The 17,487-nt window shown below is 37.0% G+C and overlaps 1 protein-coding gene across 8 annotated transcripts in view; it reads left to right on the top strand.

Moving 5' to 3' along the window:
* Nucleotides 1-1,208: 1,208 nt before the first annotated feature.
* The window catches only part of LOC18439342 (P-loop containing nucleoside triphosphate hydrolases superfamily protein), a 28,448-nt gene continuing 12,169 nt past the window's right edge, over nt 1,209-17,487 (top strand). For 3 of the 8 annotated variants that reach the window (XR_016053819.1, XR_016053821.1, XM_006849509.4), the window contains exons 1-8: nt 1,286-1,754; nt 2,067-2,164; nt 3,522-3,611; nt 4,340-4,392; nt 7,083-7,148; nt 7,246-7,299; nt 11,998-12,057; nt 16,045-16,123. Coding sequence is in view for 2 of the 8 variants with exons in the window: in XM_006849509.4 (XP_006849572.1) it covers nt 1,564-1,754; nt 2,067-2,164; nt 3,522-3,611; nt 4,340-4,392; nt 7,083-7,148; nt 7,246-7,299; nt 11,998-12,057; nt 16,045-16,123 (691 nt within the window). In the remaining 6 variants the exon portion in view is untranslated. The other 5 variants (XR_016053820.1, XM_020670429.2, XM_088864380.1 and 2 more) reach the window with 3 other exon arrangements.

The raw sequence follows: 17,487 nt of genomic DNA, 5'->3' as shown, positions 1-17,487 counted from the left end.
TTACAATAACGCTCTTCCTCACGCCTCTCTATTCTCTCTGATTACAAAGAAATATGTGTTTTTCCTTTGACCGTAAAACCCTCATCGCAACAATATATATCGAGTCTCAGATAAATGGTACAAATTATCGAAATACCCTTGTACGGATATATATAAAGTCTCAGATATATAGAATCACATGTACGGAAATATCTAAATTTTTCCTCGGGGGTGTAGGGGCCGAGTCTACCTGGGACGAACACTCCTCCGGGCTTCGAGCCTTTCAGGCCTTCGGCCCTCCGGAGTTATCCTTTTGACTCTACCTTGACATCTATTTCATCAAAATACAAGACATCAATCCTCAACACAAACATGCACAACACATTGCTAATAAATGTACGTTCTCATTTTTGCTTTAAATGTCTAAGGATAGAACAATTGTTTCATATGGGTTAGACCGTATTGCTATAATATACGGTCCAGAGGTATAAAACGTCTATCGCAAATAGGTGGTCCATCTAAAAACAATTGTAACTAATGTCTAAATATTTTTGTAATATAATTATTATTTTTAGTTTTCAAAATTTATTTATTTTTCATATTCATAATTTATATGTTAAAGATTGTATCCTTTAAAAATTAAAATAAAAATATATTTAAATAATATATTTATTGCCAAGCTCACATTTTTACAATATTCGGGCTGATTGCATGCTAACTGCTTCCCTGGGGATAAACGTGGTATTATATAAAGGAAAAGTGTTTTATGTGCTTGGGGAACACAATCCAGCAGTTGAATCCCACAAAGCATCAAACCTTTTATCTTAAAAATGGATGCAAAGTGGTGGTCCCTAAAAATATAAAGACACCAAGGCTACAAAAATTTATTCAAGATATTATCATTTTAATTTTTAAAAATAATTTAATTTTAGGTAGTAATGATATGGAGTTTAAAGCACCTAGAAGAGTAGGGTTCCAAAATCCATCCCAAAAGTAGATAATAAAGAGCGGACACATTTCTACATATGAGTCTAAAGACTTATTAAAAACCTTGCCCAATAGAGAAGACAGGGACATGTATTCTCCCAAGAAAAATAACTGTCTAAGTTTCGGGAGAAAAAAAGAATCCCTCCCGAAAAGGTCTGGGGCTATTTAAAAAATTTCTTAAAAAATGTCGGGGCACTACAGTCATTTTCCTTCTATATAAGGCCACGCCTCTGAAAAAAGACGCCCTGGTCGACGCCCTGGTAATCCGTGAAGCGCACGGCTGCAGCTTAGAACCGTGGCAAAATGCAGGTCTTCTCTCTCACCGTAACGCACGTTTTTTTGCAAAACCATATGAGAGACTGTAATTTTGTCAGAAACCCTAATTTCTAAGGAATCATCTTCTCCATTGCGATAGTTTATGAAGCTTTCGATTTTTGAGTAATCAGGATCAGGAAATGGCGTTCTCTGCAACATTTTAGCTGCAATGGCTTGGCTTTATGGAGAGAAATGGTGGAGCTACTGCTAGTTGTTGAAATTCTGTGATTTCTTGAGTGGTTTGGTGGAGAAACCCTTGCTCTCTGTGACTTTCTAGCTCAAATGGCGTCCAAGTCTGGTAGCAAATCGAGGAGACCTTCGGGTGTTGTACAAAAGCCTGTCAGCTCTGCTTCGTCTTCTACGTCCTCTTCAGTTCAGAGCAAGACTCAGTATCTGTACTCAGAGAATGCGAATTCTGATGTAGATAAAATAAAGGAAAATGTTACAGTGACTGTTCGTTTTCGCCCATTAAGGTGTGCATAGATCTCTGCTATTTATTTTGCTTCTTTGAAGCATTTGATGTGTTCAAATTTGTAGAATGCAAGTTGATATAGCGCTGAATAGTTGTTTACTTTTGGTAATTTCACTCTTGATTGTCTTGTATGGAATGCATTTTGCAATTTAGGAGTGTCCAACGTATTTGTTATTTGCAATGCAGCACTTAAGCTAACCGTTTTTGATGTGTTGATTGTAGTTTGGCAATGCTTGGCTTATTTTGCATTTGATGTTATCTATGAGGGTTTTATAGCTTTTTAAACATTCAATGTAATTGATGTATTTTGCAGTCCAAGAGAGATACGTCAAGGTGATGAAGTTTCTTGGTATGCTGATGGAGACACCATATTGAGGAATGAACATAATCCGGCTACTGCATATGCTTATGGTAGTTTTGTTGTTTTCTTCTTATATGCTTCTAGTTCATTGATTTAAATGTTACTTTTTCGAGGCAAATCTGTCTCAGCATATGAAAGTGACAAACAATTGTATTTTTCGCTTTTGTCGTATTCGAACATTTGAATTTGCATATATACTATGCAATTTTGCAGAATGTTGCTACTAATTGTTTTCATCTCAATTATGTTATCCATTTGAGTTTGTTGCAGCCTTGGCATCCATGAATGGCAACACGATCAAATTAATTTGAAATAACTGTGGTAACTGATGGAACTTGCAGATTTTTGATAGATAGGAAAGTTGTACTCGTTTAAAAAAATAAATATGAAAGTTTGGTAGTTATTAATAATATTACTTTCTCATGATAATTGGTAAAAGTAGTTAATGTCATTTTTATAGTTCAATGAGAATTGTTCTATGATCAAGTTTAGGCTCAGCTTCAGCCATTGGCTGGATGTTTGCTTTTCGATTAGATGCTCATATGTGTGACCTTTAGAGTGATAAAATTCCTCTTTAGTACTTCAGAAAATTTGAGGTCAAATGATTGTGCAGGTATTAGCAATTCGGAGCGTGGAGGACAAGACTTCCCTTTTCCAAGAATTAATTTTAAATCCATGAAAGATGTTCCCTTTGCTTATCTAACATAGCGACTTTAATGGAAAACACAACTCTAGGGTGGTTCTGAAATGCCCAGGAATGTCTCTAGGAATGGGCACTCAATTGCGTGAGAAGAGTTATTATATTCTGTTTAGAGTTTAGACAACATATGTGCTGCGAAAAATAGGGAAAATCCAAGAGAAAAATACCCAACGTACAATAAAATGCTACAAAATACAAATTAATGTTATCAACACTAGTCCACGTGTTGAATCGGTGAGGCCACTGGTTCAGTCCAACTGGTCTGACAGGCCAGTTTACCAACCAAGTTGATCTTGAAACATAAATGAGAAAAAATAAAAAATATAAAACTCCTGTCAGAACTCATGAAAGCTGACTGAAGTGGTTTTGAGTGGCCAGTTCAAACAGGTTTTGACCAGTCTACTTGTTCACTAATCAGATCGAACTGGCTACAGGTCCCGTTCCTGGTTCAGCCAGGCAGACTGGTTGGTCTAGTCTTAATAACATACAGTTACAACTATGCGTTTTACGCAGTTAAAATATTGAAGGGTTCAGGCACTTCTGATTATTGAAATACGATTTTCTTTAGATCTCTTTTCTTGTCAATGCTGTATTGTGACTTTTCTAGACTTTTTTAAGTTGGCTGATTTATTGCATGTGCCTTCTTATGTATGGCTTCTCGTAAAAGGAATCTATACTGGTTTGCTTGATTTACTTTCATGTTCCAGATCGTGTCTTTGGACCTACAACCACGACACGACATGTCTACGATGTTGCTGCCCAACATGTAGTCAGTGGAGCCATGGAGGGAATCAATGGTAAGTATCTTTAGTTTTCTTCCTCTGCATTTATCAGTTATATGGCTATTAGCTTGCATAGATTTTCTTAAATTTGTGACAGGTTTGATCATATTAGCAATCTTGACTTTTTTTTGGTTTGGGGGAAATTGATTGGCTCTGTTTAATGGTTGTTATCAAAATTTAGTGGATGATGCTTTATTTGTAATACGGATGCATATTCTTTTGCTCCAAAAAAAAAAGTATTTACTTTCTTTGTTTTATATGTTCATTCATTTAAATCAGTTTCATGTCATCCACATTGATGTGGTATTGTATGCATGGTTTTGCAATGTATGTATTAGCACGGCCCAGACATATTATTTATGAAAAAGAATACCTCCTGGAACTTTTTAAAAGAAGGTATATGCCTAGTCTTCCCACAGCCTGTCAAATTTAGTACCACCTCTTCTTCTACGTTGAAATTTATGTGGACGAGGGGGCTGCCAAAGCCCCCTCTTCCACAAAATTTGGATGCCACCACTTTCCATGGTAATGGAAGTTGCAGCCTCCCAAAAACAACTTCAAGTGACATTGTTTTTGGGGCTCTTGGAAGCCACCTCTTCCGATTGCAGCTTCGACTCTTTCATAACAAACATGGCAGTGCGACAGTTGGTGTAAGCTAAACAAACGTGCTCTAGAGGTTGTCTCTTTTGTTTTTGACTAGTTTGTTGACAACTGATTCTTTTTCTATTTTTTTTCTGTCGCAGGCACAGTGTTTGCATATGGAGTAACAAGCAGTGGAAAGACTCATACAATGCACGTGAGAACTATATCCCATCTGGACATTTGCAGTTTAGCATAGACAATACAATATATGATCATATTTTCACTTCATAATGATTTCAATCATTGTTCATTATGATTTGGATAAAAGCCAGTTAATTCTCCTTGTTTGTTGAAGGTTCAACATTCTTTCATAGTTTTCATTTCCTCCAGACATAAAGGTTGTCAGGACAGCAGAGGGCTCAACATTCTTTATATTTTTCACTTCCTCAGACAAAGTTTGTTAGGACAGCCAAGAAAGTCACCTTTTAGGGCAGGAGGGTTTTGGAGTGGGACCTAATACGGTTAGCTTGATATTGATTTTTTTTTTGATAATATTAACCTTAAATTTATCAGAAAGATGGGCAATCCACACCTCGGATGCTCCAAAGTTTAAAGACAACCAAAGAAAAAAGCCAAAAAAGCCTTCTCAAGGAACAGCCAAAAGAGGGATAAAAAGAGACCCTTCTAAATGAAGGTGACAACCAATAAGCCTTCCAGTGTCAGTGACCAAACAAAAAGAAGTAGACTAGGAACCAGCCGAGGTCGCCGCTCGCTTAGCTAGGGTGTCTGCTTCCTGGTTGCCTTCGCTCCATGTATGCTTCTAAAAGACGAGCGTATCCCTGCAAATGTAGTTAATCTCGTCAAAAAGATGAGCCAACTGCCATGGTGGAGGAGAAGGGGTTGAAGCCCAAGTCATAATGTTCTTGGAATCTCCCTCAATAATGAGAGATTCGATTCCGAAAGGAAAGGCAAGTTTGTGTCCTTCCAGCAAAGTGATGGCCTCTGCTTCAGTTGAATCACAATGGCCTATAAACTTGGATAGGGAGGCTATAGGAGTGCCCAAGTGGTCTCGGAGTATCGCACCAGCACACGAGGGCCCTGGGTTGCCCAGAGAACATCCGTCGAAGTTTAGCTTGAGAGTGCCCTGCAAGGGAGGTCTCCATAGTACAGCCTTGGATGGATGCTTACTATGGTGGTAGAGGGCAGCCTCCCAATTCTGTTCAAAGGCCGTAGTGGAAAGACCTTTGAAGCACTCATGGTTGGTCACCCAGAAGATCAGCGTGGACTTAAGTTTGGCAAATGTTTTGTACCAAGGAGAGTGCTCTCCCCGAAAAATGCGATTGTTCCGTTCAATCCAAATTGTCCAAATAGTGCCTGCCATCGCCGATTTCCGCAAGAATATACCGGCCTTGGCCCACGGGAAAGGCTGTACAGAAGAGATAATGTTAGGGACAGTAGCCGGTAGCACCCATTGTACTTTGAAGAGATGAAGGATTTCCCCCCACAAGTTAAAGGCGAACAGGCAATGAATAGCTAGCTTGATACTGATTTCTTAACACAGCTGCTGGCTAGGTAGAAACACAGGGTTCTTTCTCGAGTTTTGAGATCAATGGATGAGAAAAGTCATCCACTGTTGACTTTCTTGACCAATAGACCAATGGGTGCGGTTGGCTGTTTTCGGACCCCTTGAGTTTCTGTGTTGCCACCAGCGTATGGTTGTTTAGGCTTAGGCATTTGATTGTGGTTCTATATTGCCCTTCCCATATACAAAGCAGGTTTATAAAAAAGAGCAAGTCGCAGCTATCTTTGCCTAGGATAGCTGTTGCCTTGCCATTCGTTGCTTCCTTTCTCTTTTTTAGTTACTTACAAGTGGTGTTAAGTGAGAACCTACCTTGGGTGACTTGCCTTCCAACTTTAGAAATTGATAATTAAGAAATCATATTTAAAGCAAAGGAGTGTGAAGCTGGTGTGTCTCCTTGATCGAATGTTTGTGTGCCTTCATACTCTAATACTGGACTTGTTGAGCTCTTTCTATTAATAAAAAATTCATGATGAACCGTAAGAATTTCTGGTCATCATATCATTCACATGATGAAAGAGATGATTACTCCATGTAAGATACTTATGTCGCCATTGCTTGATAAAGATTGAGAAGATTCTGAAACCATGAATTGTAATAATGGGTTTTCCATTTTAATTGATGATGAAGCTGGAGTTTGGTGATCCCATAAGGTTAAAGTGATTCATGAGCAATTTTACAATCAGTTTGATAAATGTTATTCGCTATGTCATTAGGATTTATGGATGATTTTATTATTCATAAACATATTTGATTTTCTATTCACTAGAGTTACTTTTTTCTTAATTTTTTCTGATGTTCTCACTAATTTCATTTGACTTCAACCAAAAGTGGCCAAAGCTCCGCCATGCTTCCTTTTCCCATGGCAAGGCAAAGAAAATGTAAAAACATATGGCAGGGTGTTTTAGTGCTTTTTGCGATGTTGCAAAGATGTTCATGGGCTTAGTCCCGCCCCTTTACTTCAAGCTTCTGACAAAATGAGAAAAGATTTGTCACATATAATATCTTATTAGGCACTTGGGAATGGTTTTCGAGCCCTGTGTTCCTCCATATGTAGTTTTTATTTTACTTATTTTTTATAGGTCATATGCAGGCTTTAATTTATATAGTTGTCTATAAGTTTTGCACCTTTGTTCCAGCCATCCTCATCTCTTTGCAAAAAAAATCTTGCTACTATATAATATGAATTATCTTGTCATTGAATTTTTTGAAGGTTTTTGCATCATTCTTGATGCATAGACACCAAAAAATAGGCCCTGAATTTGTTATTAATAGGCCTTCAGAATATTTCTATATCTTGACATTGTGCAGTGTATACATGGCAGGGAGATCAGAGATCCCCTGGAATAATACCATTGGCTGTGAAAGATGTTTTCAGTATCATACAAGAGGTATTGAAAATTTGTAACATCCTTTTCCCCAATATATATTGATCTTCTTAAGTTGCAGCCGTACCTTGTCTTCTTACAATGATGACCTTTGATTCAGACTCCAAATCGTGAGTTTCTGCTTCGCGTCTCATATCTGGAGATCTATAATGAGGTAATCTCTCTCTCTCTCTGTCTCTCTCTCTCTCTCTGTGAAAGGTTATGGACCTTGAACTGTTTCTTTTTGGGTATCTGTAAAGTTTGAAGTCACACTTTATAAAATAAAGGAAATTTATTTTCAATTTTTAAGTTAATGTTTTGCACTTATAGCCTTCGAGCTTCTGACTGTTGTAATGTTTGCAATCCATTTGACCTGTAAATCAATGTGTTGCATGATGATTGCTATCATATTTTTCAGCTTGTAACTGGTGAACACTGTTTCAGATGCATTTGTGAGATGTATTCTTTTAGCTTGAAATGATCACAGCTGCGTAATGTGAAAAGAAAAGAAAAGAAAAGAAAAAGCTGATCACAATAAATATTCTGTGGATGTTATGAATTATTACCTGATTTATTATTTATACTTGCTTCTGAACTCTTAGTGCATTTAATATTTGTATTGCATTCTTTGATTTGATACCTTGTTTCAGTCCTCAGTGCACAAGCCATTTGAACTGATGTAAACAGAATATATTTGTATTCCGGCCCTCCATTCCCACCATTAAACATATAAAAAAAAACAGAATATTTTTGTATTGGTGGAAAGATTAGCACAACATATGATCTTACAAAGAGAGTAGAGTATTGCAATTAGGTCAAGGAAAGTTGGGGAACATTGAAAGAAATGTGCAGTCATTCAAAGCAATGTACTGTTGAAGGGTATTGGATTTCTGAAGGTCAAAAGGCAGTGTCAAAACTGTTGATGATTGTTCCAATTTAATCATCGTATGTCATGATGTTATTGAATGTTTCTTAATTTTAAAAAATGTTCTTTTGCAATCAAGCTGTATGGTCCTCTATCTCATGCCCCTAGGTAGCATGTTCAACACCAATTAACAATAATATCTCATTGTGGCTTTTTATGTAGTTTCAACATTTCTGGATGCCTAAGATGTTTTGAAACTAAAGTTAATATATCAGATTGAAGGAGGCATTGCTTGTTCTGCAGTAGATTTGATTAATGTAGAGTCCATATGTGGAAGATAATGTTAAAAAGAGTGCAGGCGGGCGCCTAAGCGTTTTGGGGGCTGGCTGCTGCCCTCCTAAGCACCTGCCCAGGAAGGGGGGACCCCCAAACCCCTCGTGAAAAAGAGGAAACATAATATTACAGTCAGAACAGATTTATGGATACAAAGACTCGAAGAGATTGTAAGACATCAAAATGCTCGAAATCCCATATGGCAATGTAGAAAACTTTACAATGAGATGTATATATATATATATATATATATATATATATATATATATATATATATATATATATATATATATATATAAATAATCCTATAACATAATTTAAAGCAAAATGCAAAAAAAGAAAAAGAAAGAAGAAATAATATGAAATCACATAATATGATATCAATCTAAACAAAATGATCATATATAATTTCACATGAGAATTAAGATATAACATAATTATTAATTTATCAAACAAATAAAACAAAACTAGTAGAATATCAGAACATCACACATTGTACAAAAAAGGAATCAATTATTCATAAAAGAATTCGATACATGCCCAATTTCATTATCCAAACGAGGAAATAATCAATTAATCACAAAAAAAATTCAATTTTTCAACTACAAACATGTAAATATCGTAAAAGGGAAAAAAAGTAAAAGAAAAAACAAATGATTCATAACATAATACATTATAACAAAAACATAATAATCAAAACCCTTGTTCAAATATGATAATGCTCTAAAAATATCAAAATCACAATGATGTCAGCCCAAACCTCGTCTATTGGGTCGGCTAAAGTCCTCAAAATCGACCCCTAGAAGCTCCAAAAACTGCCATGAATGGCTTTGATTTCGAAAGAAATCAGAAAAATCAAAATTTCTCAATCTTTCTATAAAGGGTGCAGTTTCCATACGGATGCATCCGTAGGTGTAGAGGTAAGGTGCACCTTCAAATTTTATCTTGGTATATAATTTTGATGTAAAATGTTCTTAGGATTATCTCAAAATCTAGTTTTATATTTAATTATAAAATTTTAAATTTAAAAGATGGTTAAAATCAAGTAGATCAATAAACATATGAAAATCTTGAAAATGGACAGTGTAGATAATATGTTGTAAAATGCACTATTTCTGAGATTTAAAATCTTTTTATTTTTCATAGTCATACATCTCGATGTCGAGATGATCAATCAAAGGGTTTTTCAACATTAAAATTACCTTTTTCGATGGATTTTTGAGGGGCATCCGTAGTTCTTCATTATAAGGTAGCATCCTTCTAGAAACTTTTTCCTTCTATAAATCACAGTTTCGTTGTTTTTAGGGAGTTTTTATCTCTCTCGAAGTCACGGATTAGGTTGTGGGGGTTTAGAATGCCCCTCCAAAACCCTTTTCCGCCTTCTTGAGGGGGGGGGGGGGGGAATTATTAAATTGACCCCGACCGAGGGCATTTTTCCTTTCCTCCCTTGGAAAGTTGCATCGAGGCTGCACCTAGGCTAGTTAAGGCGGCCTAGGCAGGTAAAGCACTGCCTAGATGGGCGCCTACGCAAGCCACCTAGGCGCCCCACCTAGATGCTGCCTAGGTGTTTTGGCCACTCATCTGATTAGGCGGTTGCCTAGGAGGCTGGGCGGCCGACTTTTCGAACATTGGTGGAAGATAAAACCAATCATAAGGTAAGCTGGTTCTCCCTTCCCAATCATCTTCAAGTGGTAATGCCCTCTTTATGGCAAACCACATTGGGCCCAAATTGGCTTTATGGCAAACCGCATTGGGCCCAAAGTGGCAATCTTCCATATGTAGTTTACATGCTTTATGCCTATTACTGCTATTTGCATGCAGACATCATTTAGAAGCAAAAATGTTTCTCAGAGGATCTGGTGATTTAAGATGCCCTCTCATGCCAAACCTCCTGTATGACTGAGGAAGTTTTGTACTAGACTCCAATTTGTGTTGTTTGACGAGAATGTTATTGACGAGGTCACTCATTCCACTGAGTCGCCTTGCTAACTTGGAACCCATGCTTGAGTGGCTTCCTTGGCTGTACCATCTGTGTTGTGTAATGTGTGATCCTAACGTGGTTCACTGTAAATGTGTCAACAGTGCTTGCAAAGTTGCCCAATAAATGCTGATGCAATGAATGCCCACACACTTCTGGCTACTTTGACAAGGGTCCAAGCCTTCCCAGGAGGTTGATTGCATATTGACTCTCCCATGGAGTATTTAACACTTATTAGGGTAGTATTAGTTGCACATTTTAACACTGACCAAGTGTCTAATGCTTCACGGGAAGTCTTGGGAACCCTTCCTGGAAGCCTCTGCAGAGCTTCCAATTCTTCTATGAAAGGGTGTGATGCTCCCAAAGAAGTGTTGCAGTAACTACTATGATATGCATGCAGACATTTTTTCGTACGTCTCTTGTTGTTATGGATACTTGTAATCCATATGGATCTTGGAGGAGTTTTATGTAAGGCATCAAATTAAAACAAAGTAATGGATGAAGTGTTCCACAAAGCTAAGATGCTCCCTCTCGGTACCTTGGTTGCATTTTTGTCCCCGTCTTCTCTCTGTACAGACTGCTTCTCTCGTTCATATTCAGTAAGCACAAACTGTTTAAAATGAAGACAGGCCCTTTTGCCTTTGGCTGCTTCACTCCAGGATGTATAATCAGGCGCCTCAAAGTGGTTGGAACCCATATGGAGCTTCCATACTCTGATTTTTCCTTAAATTCATGCCTCCTCCACAAAACCTTTCAAACTTCAAGGCAAGTACCACATAAAGACCTGCAGTCCACCGCGGCAACCATGTCTCCTGTGGATATGGCATCATGCCTCATCCAAATTTTGATATCACAACTTATTAACCAGCATCATCTCCAACTGCTTTCACACCAAAACATCCCATCAGTTAAGGGGGCACCTATAATTCAAGTTTCAAAAACTGTGGGAGATCCTGATGTGCCAAAATAAATATCCAGATAAGGTATCTAACACTATTGGAGAAGGGCAGTGGCTTTATCTAATTATGATATGATACAGTGGTTTATGCTTAATATCATGAACAGCAAACGGAAACAAGAACTCAGGCTTGGACTTGCCAGGGGTCCTGAATCTAATTTATCTACTGACTTGATTGAGCCATATGTCCAACTCGGCTGAGTCTCTGAATAAAGTAGAAATGGGAGGGCTGGGACTCGTAAGACCTGCCCGAGTTCAGGTCTTTCTTATTCAGACCCGGAAGGTAGACGCAGCACTGCATGCTGATCAACTCGGTCAAGTCTGAGGCCAAGTCACCAGTTTTTAAACACTGATCATGAATATCTCAATGTTTTTCTGGGGACTTCTGAAATAGATTGGATTCTTGGCACCCTGCGGGAAAATTGCTTGCTGATCGATGGTTTACTTTACCATTTATCCATGTTCAATGATGTTAGCCTTTTGTGGGGTACATCAATGCTTTTTAAGCAAGTATGTCATAGAAATTGTTTTAAAATTTTCAGGAATGTGCATTTTTGGGGATTGATGAAGTTGATATTATTCCTTTAGAAGTTAGTTTATGTAGGTTTGTAAATGAAACCTGTCACGGACTTAGAATTTCGGAAAACTTTTTATCTGTGGTGTTTTGGTGAATAATTATGTCCTTCATATTTTTATTTTGTTTGATCTCTAACTTTACAATTCTCTTCTCTCATTCCAGGTTGTCAATGATTTGTTAAATCCTGCTGGTCAGAATTTAAGAATAAGAGAGGACCATCAGGTATCCTTTCATACTCTTTTTTTCTTTTCTTTCTTTGGTTTTTTAATAATTTGATTTGGGGTCTGTACTTGAGAAGCATGTCAGTAAACTATCTTATATAATGCTTTGCCTGAGTATTTCTATATCTTCAATATTTAAGTGTTGGCCTGGGTCAATGTTTATATAAGTTGATTTTTGATATGATGAATGAGACAAAAAGGATGTTGTTACTAGACCAACTTATTAGCTTTACAACTTCTTAGATTATTTAACTATTTATGAAAAAGGATGATAACCTTTTTGCTTGCATTGTTTTATGAAAATAGAATACTTAAACCTAGTTGTGTTTCTTGGATCCTATTTGGGGCAAGTGAACAAATATGGAATTATTTGTAATACGAAGTATAAAGCATAAAGAAAAATTGGTTCGGGCTGGGGACTTACCACCCTGGCTGTCTAAGTGACTTGGGCAAGTCCGAGTTGACTTACCCTGGTCTGCTCGAGCCATCCAAGAGTTCAAAAGAAGCACACAAAAGGGAAAAATGCCAAAAAATCCCTTAAGAAGAAAAATATACAAAAAATCCAAAACAATATAAAATGAATTATGCACAATATGGAATATAAAGAAAAACCAATGTTATTGGCCTAAAAGAAAAGAAATATATAAAAATGAGTAAAATAGGAAATTTAGAATATCATTAAGACATAATAGAAATTAAAAACCACCATGCAAAAAAAAAAACAGAAATTAAAAGGTATATACAAACTTAACTATAAACCAATTATAATTGATTTAGTAAAAAATAAATGAATTTAATGAATTTATGTTGAAAAAATGGGACTGACCCAAAATTTTTGAGGCAGATCCCCCCAATCTTTGCGCTTGGTGCGAATCTATTCAAAGCTTCCTTAGACAACCTCAATTAAAAATCCCAACCCAGATTGGGGTTTCAAATTTAGATATATAAGATCTGAGCTCTTGAAAAGAATAAGGATGAATTGTAAATAGGAATTTGAAATCTGACAAATTTGATTTTTTCTTTTCTTTTCTTTCTTTTTAATGTGAAACAAGATCAACTATTGGATAGAACTCACAAATTTTCAAAATTGAAATAAACCTTGGTCAAAAACTTTGATATCTCAAATCCGTCAAATTTGAATTTTTCTAAACAACCTGATCTATCTTGTGGGTAGATCATGCAAAAATTACTTTGTGAAGTTTCAGCTCAAATCAATGTCTCTAGGATTGTCGGCAATAAAATAGAGAAAAAATGCTCCCCCACCCACCGCAAGTTTTAAGTTGCTATCTTGTTCAGTACTCAGGCAAGTACTATACTGGTTTTGCCCCAGTACTTGAAAACTCAAGCCAGTCAGCCCTGAGTTTTGAAGTACACTGGTGGTCTCTAAAGTACTCACCACCAAGTACTATACACCTAATGTTCGAAAATTCGCCCGCTTAACCGCCTAGGCGGAAAAATTCAAAAAACGACTAGGTGCTCACGAGGTGGAACTATTAGGCGTCCTGCTTCTAGGTACCCGCCTAGGTGCTACAGTCTAGGTGCCACCTTGTGACAACTTGCAAAAAGGTGGAAGAGGGTTTTGGTGAGGGTAAAAAAAAAGTCATTTTTCCCCTAAAAAGGGGGGTGAAGGAGTATTCTAAACCCAAAACCAAAACCAAAACCAAAACCAAAACCAAAACCAAAACCGTGCTTTTTAAGGAGAGGAAAACTCTCCAAAAATCACTCTTTTGTGATTTATCGAAAGATCGATAAACTTTTGATTTTTTTGATAAGGCAATAGCTTGTGGGTGGATTTGGAGCTTCTAGTTGTTGATTTTGAGGACTTCTTGCAGCCCAATAGACGAGGTTTGCACTAACATCGATTTGATTTTGATATTTTTAAAGTATTATCATATTTGAATAAAGGTTTTGATTTTATTTTGCTACAATGTATTATGTTGTGCATCATTTGTTTTTTTTTTGCGATATATTTACATGTTTGTAGCTGAAAGATTGATTTTTTTTTGTGAGGAATTGAATTTTTCCTCATTTGGACGATGAAATTGGGCATATATACCCTATTCTTTATGAATAGTAGATTCCTTTTTTGTACAATGTATCATGTTTTGAAATTCTTTTTTTTTTTTTTTTACTTAATTTGATAAATTATTGATTATGTAATATGTTAATGAGTTAAGTTTTATGTGAAAGTGAAACGAAGATCTTATATATTCATTTATGTGATATCTTAATGAGTTAAGATCTTATGTGAGGGTACCTGGGCAAGCGCCTAGGCGGCCAGGCATCCAAAGCGCCCAGGCAAGCTCCTAGGTGCCTGCACTTTCTTGAACACTGTATACACCTTTTAATTGCCCTCCTGTGTTGTAAGATGTTCTGGTCTCAGCTGTCTGCCTTGCTCGAGTGACCGCTCAAGTATGAGGCGGCTCAGGCATATTTCCATACACTTGATAGCATATTTCCCTTTAGACTTCTTGGTCCCGGATTTTCAGGGGCACAGTTGAAGCTGGAAACTAGATTTTCTCTAGTATAAAAATGCCCTTGCCTTCATATGCATCAATAGTATGGTTATCACAAATCACCTTTACTCAGACCACTAAGTGTTCACATTGAGGACTAATCATTTTGTGTTTACATGTATGGGCTAAACTTTCCGTACTTTCTAGTCTCAATTCAATTCTTTTGAGGATATAGTCTCAATTCAATTAATTAGCATCAATTTGAGGTGAAGGATTTTGGGCTGCTTTACTGTTTCATGGAAGTTGAGGCAAGTGGTTTGCTGGTTTCTGTATTTCATAGACCAATGGCTTCATTACACCTGATTGCAAGCTTGTTGATACTCCTTTGAATTTAATCTCTAAGCTACTCCATATTGATGCTCCTATGGATAACTTTTCTTATTTTTGCATTATTGTTACTTGACTTAAAAATAGTCATGCCATCAAGCTTGTATGGAAGTTATGTAGAAGCCAATTGATTATCATTTTATCCCTGCAAATAATATTCTTTGGTCTATTAAGGGCATCATTACTGATATCTTCTCCTTCAACATGCTTTCTCTCTCAACTTGCTGGCTTTATTTGATGTTATTGTTTGGTTATCATAATGTTGGATATTTCAAGAACCGATACTTCATATATTTCTCTCCAACTACACATAGTGTACTAGAATGAAACTTAAAGTTGTCTGGACTAGAACTGATCTAAATTTCTGATACTCTAGGTTGTGTAGCTTACTTGGTTGACATTTATGTTATGAGATCTTGTTATTTACTTATATCAGCTAGTGATGTATTTTGGAAATTTTCATTTGAGTGTGTCAAAAACCAGATTGGCTTGGTGAGTCAGCCTCTCAGAAAACCATTTTTGATCAGTGTACCAGTATGATCTCTGGTGTGAAATCGGTCCATCACTGGTTCCCTGACAGTCTCACTCGGTTCTCTGACAGGGGCCTGAGAAATTCGTCAAAATAAGATAGATTTTCAATTCTGAACAGGAATTGGGACTGTTCCCACCAATTCCCGATCTCGATTGGTCATTTCTTATCCTGACTGGTGGATTTTGAAACACTACTTCATGCTACAAGGATTGCTGCAAACCCTATTTCCTATTACCATGAAGTGCATTGAGATAAATTATCACTTCATTGATTGGAAATCATGTTGGGTGCTGTGATTTTCTTCGTTGAATGTTGCTACAGCTGTGTCTATTAGTCTCGTGATCAATTCACTAGCATTTTTTGAAAGCTCTTTCCAAGGATTATCTTTGGTAGACCTGCAGTTCGTTGCATTTCCTTTATGATTGGTTCAACTCCTTGATCATGAATCATTTGTAACTATCTTTAAAATAGAATATAAAATGGATACGGAACTTTGCTGCATACTTCTGTAGTTGAACTAAGTCTGCTCACAAAATGATTGTTCCTTAGAAGCAAATGGTATGGACCTAACCTTTAAATGCTACCTCTTTCTACTTCTCTCTCTTTCTTGCAGGGTACATTTGTTGAGGGCATAAAAGAAGAGGTTGTGCTATCCCCTGCTCATGCTTTATCCCTCATCGCTGCTGGAGAAGGTGATCTTCTGTTGTCCAGTAATTTTTTTTAATGCACTTGTATGATTCAAAATTCAATTTTGAATTTGCAAATTTTGATGTAGCAGCTCACAGTTTAATGTGTAGGCACCATAGCACAGCATGTTCTCGTATATGTCTGCCATATTCTAATGTATTTAAGTAATTGCTCCTCTTGGGCATATATATTGGAAAATAAAACCTAACACTTTTGATGAAATAGGCATTTATGAGTGTACAAACTGACCTTAGTGAAAGTTTTAGAAGGAAACAGATATGAACTTTTAAGGTTTCTCCTTGTGGAGAACTTCCAAAAGCCCTAGACACAGCCTAAACTATGATCGATTTGCTCAAATACCCCCCATCCCTGCTCCCCCAAACAAACTACCAAATCTTCCTTGTGCTCTCATTGTCTATTTTCTCCATGGTTCTCACTTGCTTAGTGTTTAGGATGGGTTTAAACATGTGATTCACGTAAATAGAGGGCAAATATTAGCTTTGGTAAAAACAAATTACCCTTCAACCATCTGGAAAAGATGCTCATCTTCTGATTCAAGTCCAGTCTAAACTTCGGTCAATGCCTGTTACTGGATGTCATCCTCAGGGTTTGTGATGGCCCACAATTGACACCTTGATTGCTCTCAATGTTTGGTCACCACCATTCTTGGCTAACCTACATAGATGCCCATTCATGCAGACAACTGCCCTTGTGTGCTTGCAACTCGGTTTATACTTGAAGGCCTTTTCAGAACACATTTTTTCCCTGTAAATATTCCAGGAAATGTCGGTCGATCCAGTAAAATTAATGAGTGCTCTTATTACTTTAAACAAATTTATTACTTGGGGAAATGTAAAAGACATCTCAAATGATTTCCTCTGCATACATGTCATCATGTTTTTCTCTAGTCATCATGTCATCATGTTTTTCTCTAGTCCAAAGGCTGTGTATGCAATAACTGGTAATGGTGGCACTGTGGCTGACTCCAAACAAACACAATATGATGTTGAGAAGAACTTTTATTCGCAGTCTTTTACATATCGAGGCCTTGTCCGTTCATATTTGAGTCACAAGCTTCATGTGATTGAGTCTAGTTGAACTCGCGAAGGATTCATCTTTATCCACTTGGTTTGTTATGAACACCGGGTTATTGTGCGGCACTGGCCATGGAAAGTCAAATAATACAGTATCCTAAGCAATCCAAGATATATACTTGTTCCAATATAAACCACCTAATCCCTGCCTATCGATTTTTGCCCTCTAGGAATTTTGTCATGCTAGCGATAAAATATTTTAAATTCCTGGAATTTTTGTTCCTTGGTTGACTCATCCATCAGCAGAGACATGAGGTTAGCATAATTCTACAGAG

This window comes from Amborella trichopoda, chromosome 4 (assembly GCF_054954075.1).
Source record: "Amborella trichopoda isolate Santa Cruz 75 chromosome 4, AtrichopodaSantaCruz75HAP2 v2.0, whole genome shotgun sequence".
Taxonomy (NCBI): Eukaryota; Viridiplantae; Streptophyta; class Magnoliopsida; order Amborellales; family Amborellaceae; genus Amborella; species Amborella trichopoda.
This window is presented reverse-complemented; position numbering and strand designations above follow the sequence as displayed.